At 30.4% G+C, this 8133-nt stretch overlaps 1 protein-coding gene across 1 annotated transcript; it reads left to right on the top strand.

Moving 5' to 3' along the window:
- LOC149375392 (uncharacterized) lies at positions 1-2656 on the top strand. The gene is made up of 2 exons (XM_089588544.1): positions 1-45; positions 1210-2656. Exon 2 carries the CDS (start codon positions 1488-1490, stop codon positions 2538-2540), a length of 1053 nt encoding a protein of 350 aa, XP_089444670.1. The 5' UTR covers positions 1-45; positions 1210-1487; the 3' UTR covers positions 2541-2656.
- Positions 2657-8133: the final 5477 nt, after the last annotated feature.

Below are 8133 nucleotides of genomic sequence, written 5' to 3'. Positions count from 1 at the left end.
CATCACAAAAACTATTTAATCCATCATAAATTGTGAAACAAACGGGTAAGTTTTACTATTATACTAAAAAAATTTTTTTTAATCCAAAAAAAATTGTCAAATACTATTTATATACTAAGTATTTGAGTTAATTGCGTATTTCTTCATAGTCAGATAATACTAACCTCACTTCCGACATTTTTAAGCACGTGTAGCTATTTATGACCATTGGTGTAATGTTTAGTATACATTTATTTATTCCTCAGCTTATAAACACTTTTTCTACTTTGTTTTCATGAGCCTCAATTTTTTATTGAAGTATGTTTCATACTTATCGTAATCTACCATATTTAACAGTGCAAAAGCATAGTGTTCAAAATGATAACGTATAAAAAGTACAACACAAATAAATGAAAACTGCTTTTAAACAATGTAATAGATAACAAAAATTTAACTAACTTTTTTTCATACTCATGATCAGTAATACATTAAATTTTGTAAATAAACTTTTATAAAATGTCACCACATATATTATATTTTTACTCAACCAGTAGCATTTTGGTATTTTTAAGAGAATTTAAAAAAAATAAAAAAACTTAATGTTCTCGAATTTTTCAAATTTTAATTTATCTAAACTCATACACAATAGTTTTTTTGTTTTGTTTTGAAAATAAGCTTTATTAAGACCTTAAAGGCTTTTATAGCTCTCATACACAATAAATAGTAAGTATCAGACGGTATTTGTTAACAATCATAGGAAAATTTTATAGCTCAAAATTTAAACGATCAAATTCACAAAGTTTGTCTCGTTTTTGTCTCCCGTTCTTTAAAAAAAGTTTTTTTTAAGACACACCCTCAAGATAGAAATTATTCTAATATATATGTCTCTTTCTACTCACATATAATTTTTTCATGTAAATTATGGAAAAATCGTGTTACCTTCACTTAAATTTGTGATCACGATTTTTTCTTAATAGTATATGTACATGACATAGCGGGAAAAAAAACCCGATTTCAAGGATGTGGCTCGAAAAAATTTTTTATTAAAAACGACGGACAAAAATAGGATACTTTATTGGATTTACTCATACCTCTTTTTAAAAAAGTGATTTACTTTTAGAATAGAATAAATTTTCTACCTCTTAAAAAAACCTCTTTAACACAGATAAAACTCTTTCACCATGAACAAAAAAATTCAATTTATCGAACCGTTCTTATTATTCATTGCAGAAAAGGCACTTCCACATCATAAAATAGTCAGTAAAGCATCAATCAAAAATCTACTCTCAAACAGCCAACTGTGCATCAGCTTCTGCAGAATATCGTTCATGAATATGGCCAGCTGCTGCGCTTCTCACGTTTGCGAAGTTTCTGAAAAAGCTTGCAAATGTAACTCTGAACTCAAGGTACACCAAAGGATTCACACAGGTGACAGGCCCTTTACTTGTAAAAATTTTCTCTAAACTTACATCACAAAGAGAAATCTTACTAGTCATGAGATAATCCATATGGGTAGTAAACCCTTCAGCTGTAACTCATGTTCCAAAACCTTTTTCAAAAAAGGACATCTAACAGTGCATGAGAGGATCCATTCAGGCGACAAGCCCTTTATTTGCAAAATGTGTTTTAAAACTTTTACCCATAGCAGTAATCTCATAGCACATGAAAGGATCCACACTGGGACTAAACCCTTCAGTTGTAACTTGTGTGCCAAAACCTTTTCCCACAAGAAAAATCTCACAGTGCATGAGAGCATCCATTCAGGCAACAAGCCCTTTACTTGCAAAATGTGTTTCAAAACCTTTACCCAAAGGAGTAATCTTATAAGGCATGAAAGAATCCATACTGGGACTAAACCCTTCAGTTGTAACTTGTGTTCCAAAACCTTTTCCCACAAGAAAAATCTCACAGTGCATGAGAGGATCCATTCAGGCAACAAGCCCTTTACTTGCAAAATGTGTTTCAAAACCTTTACCCAAAGGAGTAATCTTATAGCACATGAAAGGATCCACACTGGGACTAAACCCTTCAGTTGTAACTTGTGTTCCAAAACCTTTTCCCACAAGAAAAATCTCACAGTGCATGAGAGGATCCATTCAGGCGACAAGCCCTTCACTTGCAAAACGTGTTTTAAAACTTTTACCTATAGCAGTAATCTCATAGTGCATGAAAGGATCCACACTGGGACTAAACCTTTCAGTTGTAACTTGTGTTCCAAAACCTTTTCCCAAAAAGGACATCTTACCATGCACGAGTGGACCCATATGGGCATCAAGCCCTTCAGGTGCGATTTGTGTTCCAAAACCTTCACCCAAAAAAACAACCTAACAAGACATAATATGCTGATACACACAATAGTAAAGCCATACAAATGTGACGAGTGTTTACGAACTTTCGCCCTAAAATGTAATTTTGAAAGACACATGGGATATGTACACGCCCACCACTGCACCGAGTGCGAACTAATCTTCGTCCGACTCAGAGAATTGAAAAATCATTTGAGTCAACAGCATTGCTTCTTTATCGAGAAAACGAATCAACAAAGTAACGAAACTTCGTAAATCATGATCGATTCTTTTTGATTCCGAGTGGTTTTGGTATGATGAGAAAAATTATTCAATTGGATGTGAAGTTTAAGTATCTTTTGCGGCTATTACTTTATTATTTCAATCTGATACTCCTACAATTATTCTTTATTTAATTATATACTTTAGTTCTTATTTTTGTACTTATTACATCGATAGATGTAAACCGTAATCTGAAATGTTTTTCATAATAAAGTTGTAAGAAGATATAAATGTTTGTTTTATAAACTTTTATCCACGAAATAAAATCCCCATGGTCTAAACAGCAAAATGCATTTGCCAAAACTCAACACTTGAGTAAAAAATAAGCAACAAAACTTATTTTTCGTCAGTAACATAATTTTTTGAAATTGAATGAAAAAACAGAAAGTTACGATCTCAACCAGTCAAGGTCAGCGAAAGAGAAAGTTCGTTCAGCCAAACGAGTGTCACGAGACATTCGTGATAATATGGGAAGAACCAAAGCCCGTGCATGAATAAACCAATACACGAGAAAATGTATTCCATCTGCGACCACGTCAGCCACACCTGTGCGCGCCAAAGTCAAGTCTAAGAAGGAGTAAATCTTAAGGCAGCGCTCGGTTAAGATTTCTTTCACGCATTTACAGTTATTTGGACCGGTCGAAAGCGAAAGAGAGAGTGAGGAGAGCACTGAGGACAGGTTCGCGTGGCCCTCGCAGGCATTTCGTATTATGACTCGCTTTTTATCAAATTAAACCGTGGAATGGTAATGTGCGAGTTAATTTAGCGTGCCGATCAAATTTTCCATACGGAAAATCGTTTTTGCGTTGACCGTGACGACAAAGGAGGTCAGGAGCATGGGCGCACAATTTGTTCAGTTTCGCGTCTCATACTCTTAACAAGTCCATGTGGCAATTTTTTAAAAGCGATTCAAGTAGGAAATATTTATTCGTCTGTTTGCGAATCTAACGTTTTATTGTTCTTTTCATCCATTACCTCAATCACTGTCCCGTCGCCGATCAACGTACACGTATCACTCAAGTTTGGAATTGAACTTGCCTTTTTAAAAGATACATAATCATCTTGAGAACTAAATAATTTTAGCATGAAAATTTTCTCCCAACTCATGGATGAAGACTTCAAAAATACTTTTCTTCGATGTACACAGCAGTTCAACCATGCATGAATATGTAAGAACGAACAAAATTCCCACGTGGAAAGTTAAATTAATGTCTTTATGCACGATTCACAATAAAATATGATAGTTCGGAAGAATTAGAAATCTTTGGGTGTAGTCGAAAGAGTCAAGACCAGCTACCCGGTTCACTGATCAACAGACTCTCGAAGAATTTAGCCGCGCGCTGCTGCTTAGGCACTGGATGGTACAGGATTGCCATTACAAAGTAGATCGACCGGATCTCCACTCCGACTTTCCACTCGCTACTGCTTTGAGATCGACATTGTGGGTTATATGTCGAGTGGTTGCCTTTCGTGTTAAATCTTTCTTTCTGTCGTACAAACTGCGGCCGTCGCTCATTTTGGTACTTAAGGAATAATGAGTTGAGCCCCTAGAAATACCTGTTTTATTCGAGGGTATGAAAATTAATTCGCAAAATTTTATTATATCCCCAAAACTTGTGTGAAAAAATGTTTTTGTTTTTTTTACCGAGAAAAGTACTGCACAAATTCAGGTTACTGAAAAAAAACCTATACTGTTTTCGTACACTATAAATTTTATTTGCTTTTGAGTAAAAAAAAGTGTAATGAAAATAATGCTTTTTATACGTACGTAAACACGAAAATTAATAAAAAGCGTATGACAAACATTATCTAGAGTTACCGATTTTCTTATCGTAAATTATTTCTAATTTAGCTTTATATTAAACAAATAAAGATTATTTTCATGTGTTTTTTTATCAATGTCAAAGTGAAGTTTGATGACAATTCATAGTATTCAAATTTGTTCGATGCTCCTGAGAAGTAAGTATACACGTCTTCGACGTCAGTAAAATTAAACACTTTTTATTTTCAAAGCTGCACAAAAAACTTGAATGTTTTACATTATCGAATGCATTAATGACATTAATGGGTTGGTCCGACATTTTCTCCAAATACAACAAATATGCCTTCTCTTTTTATACCTGTGAACATTTCGTTGATAAATTCAACAAGTCTTTGATGGCGTGCTACATGATAGAAATTCTTGAGGTTATAAATCGATAAACCAATTTAGATCGCGGTCGAGGTTATTACTTTCACCTTCCCGCAAGGTCGAGGACGTACTTTCTCAAATTTCATCTTGATTGTTTTCTCACCTGTGTTTCGATCAGCTTGACATTTACTATCTAAGATCATTATCCTTTTTCTTGGCATCGGTACGTTTTTTATATTTGTCATAAAGATAATACTTGACAACATAAACTTATTGTAGGAATACTTACAAGTTTTATAAATAAAAATATGATGACTGGTTTAACTCCTTAAAAACATTTTTTTTAAGTTTTTGAGAATATTGATTTTTTGCTGTTACAATTCTTCCTAAATAAGAAAAAAAAAATTTTTTATATTAAGAGATTATTTTAGGAACCTTAGTAAGATATAAGACTACTTATTAAAGCTATAATAAATGTACATTTTAGATCCTAAGCCAAAATTTTTATACAGAATACTAAAATATGTTTTTAATTTAATTTAGTATTTTGTTAATCGGATAGTTCAAAACTATCGTTAAAATATTATTATGTTTCGTAAATAAAATAATTTTGAAAATAAAATAAGAATAATTTTACTTCAAACATGTAAAGAAAACTGTTTATTAAGAACTATAAAATCATAACAATAAATTATAACAAGACTTTATTTGCTCACGAGCCAATAATCGAGTGAAAAGAAACAAAAATTTTCATCTTTAAGTCATTGAATTAGATCGAGTGACACATGCGACTGATTATATTTTCTTCACTTACATTAAATAACTACTTATTCAATAGAAATAAGATATAGCATCAAATTTTTATAGAAACAAAAAAATTACAGCGTGGAATAAAACATATTTAAAATACATAACTATGGGTTATTTTATGTTCTAACATAATTTTCCATGGCCTAGTCTATTGTAAGTAATTTTCTATTAAAGTTACAACAGAAATTGAACAATAAAAATCTATTGATTTTGTTTTAAGTGGAAAAAGAGCCAAATTGCCGTTGTAAACTTGTATCCCATTAAAAAGTTACTACTTTTGATGACACCCAGAAGCAAAGTATGACATAATACACATTTTATAATAAAAAAAAGAGTTTTTCAAAGAGTTTTAGACTATGAAGCTGGTGGTCCCAAAATCTGCTGAAACCAATATATCAACAAAAATTGCTCTTGTGGATGCACACTATTAAATTTGGGTTCTCAATTTTGAGTACTTTGTATTCTATGGAAGTCAGTATATTGCAAAAATTTTTTTCTATTTTTTCATACCAATAAGCCAATGCTATTGCCTCGCAAATTAGTAAGGTCAATCTTTTTAAAATAAAACCTTAGAGCCCGTTACGCTAAAGAACGTCATGTATTTTTCGAAGCGCTTGGTTTTCAGCTCAGAAGATGATGGGATTAAAATATAATTATTACGTACATGATACATAAAATACATTAAATTAAACAAATTAGGACGAAAAATTAATTTTTATGAGAAAATCATTTTAAAGGAATGGGTATCCAACGTCCGTTAGTTGCAAAGTATTTAAAAATAAAGTTTGCTTATATAATTTAAATCTATAGATATCAAAACATTAAATAGAGTCGTAACATTTTAATTCTATAGACTATTTAGACGATTTAAATTTTTTCTAATTAATAATTGTTTTTACGTGATTTTTAAAACGTAAAAAAATTATAATAATAAAATAAAATAAAATTCAAAATTCGTAGTTTAAAGTATTAGTTGTAACGACTGCCACATTAGCAATATGAGACATACCGAACAAAGACTAAATTAGATCAAGACAAAGACTGTACATCGAAGTTACATAATAGATATGTTTTGTCACAAAATGCTGTTTACTAATAGTGTCTCATTTAACTTGGACACAATAAAAATTTTAAATTCAATTTAGATTTATTTTGATGCTAGAAAAAAATTAATGTCACTCATTAAAGGTATGTTTGACAGAGTAACATTTTTTTCCTTTACAGAGTCTGTATTGATAAAAGTCGAAAATTTTCATCAATAAAAGGATTTTTGTTAAAATACTTCCATTATTTAAACTTTAAGGGTACAGCAGTATAAACAATTTTACTTTTAATCATAAAAAAGGTACTATGACGTGAATTTTCATGATGTGAAGCATGTACAATTATTTAAAAAGACCATCAATTGAAATTTTGCAGCTATCAATCATCTGCTATGTATTGAAACATAGAATTGTTATTATTTTGAAAATAGTATATGCAGTGTAACCGTATATGATAGAGTCACACTTATCATCTGAAAAAAATATATACTTTGTTCATAATAAATGCAATTTTTTTCATACTCGTTTTAGTCTAACATTAGAAAATTAAAAAAACACTCACCGATACTAGAAGTGACTCGTTTATTTGAAAAATATTCAAAGCTTTAAACTTAATATTTGAACTTTTGCATCGGTAGGAAAATATCAGCAGCTAGAAACAAGTATTCTAATTTATCAATTACTTTTCTGCAAAATTCTTTATCTTTGAATTCTTACCTGATGTGTTATATCCCGATATTTTACACTATCATTGCATATCAAACAATTAATCAACGTGACGTTAATTTTTTCACTCTGCATAATTAAAAAAGTTGTACAAAATTTCATCTTTAAAAATAAATATTTGTGATTAGTATTGTGTTACCTGTTTGATTACCGAACTTGCAGACCTTATTAACAGTAACGATGTAATAGAGAAGTGAATAAAATATAATATTTTCATTGTTATTTTCTGCATTGGAGGAGTAGTTTCAACAAGCAGTTTTATTAATTTACTAATATAATACATACAAAACATGAAATTATTCGCGATGGATAAAAATATTGGTAAAGAGTAAAAATCAGACAGATTATTAGATATTTCCACTAATGACATGTACATTTTCTGTAATTTTTTTATGATTAGTAACTTTTCTTGTTCATTGACACAGTCCAATGAATTGGTACTTATTGCAATACTAGACTTTACATAAAAAATTTTTAAATTATGATTAACTATTTTAAATAAATCTTGAATGAAAATAGTGAAAAATATATATTGCAACATGGTTACATCTATTATTAAATGGCAAATCACTTTTATTATAAGGTAGATTATTTTCTTTGCCTTTGGGATACGTACAATTCTTTCAATCGGTCCATGTGTGATTATAATGTATTTCAACATTAGAAAACAAACGTACATATTATTTTGTGATATCCAGTCCTTATTTTTCTTGTACTTAGTTAACTCTCCTATTGATTCTTTGATGGAATTAAATTTTGTAAAAAATTTTATGGCTGATTTTTGTTTAACAATACTTTGTATTAAAATCAAATCCACTGATACAAATTTAGATGTGGTGTAAATTTCTCTACAAACTTTTATGATACTTAAAGTGTG

The sequence above is a fragment of the Copidosoma floridanum genome, unplaced genomic scaffold (genome assembly GCF_036245765.1).
Source record: "Copidosoma floridanum isolate Cflo_tuat_1 unplaced genomic scaffold, Cflo_Japanese_pri ptg000007l, whole genome shotgun sequence".
In the NCBI taxonomy this organism is placed as follows: Eukaryota; Metazoa; Arthropoda; class Insecta; order Hymenoptera; family Encyrtidae; genus Copidosoma; species Copidosoma floridanum.
Note: the sequence above shows the minus strand (reverse complement) of the source record. Positions and strands in the feature narration are given on the sequence as shown.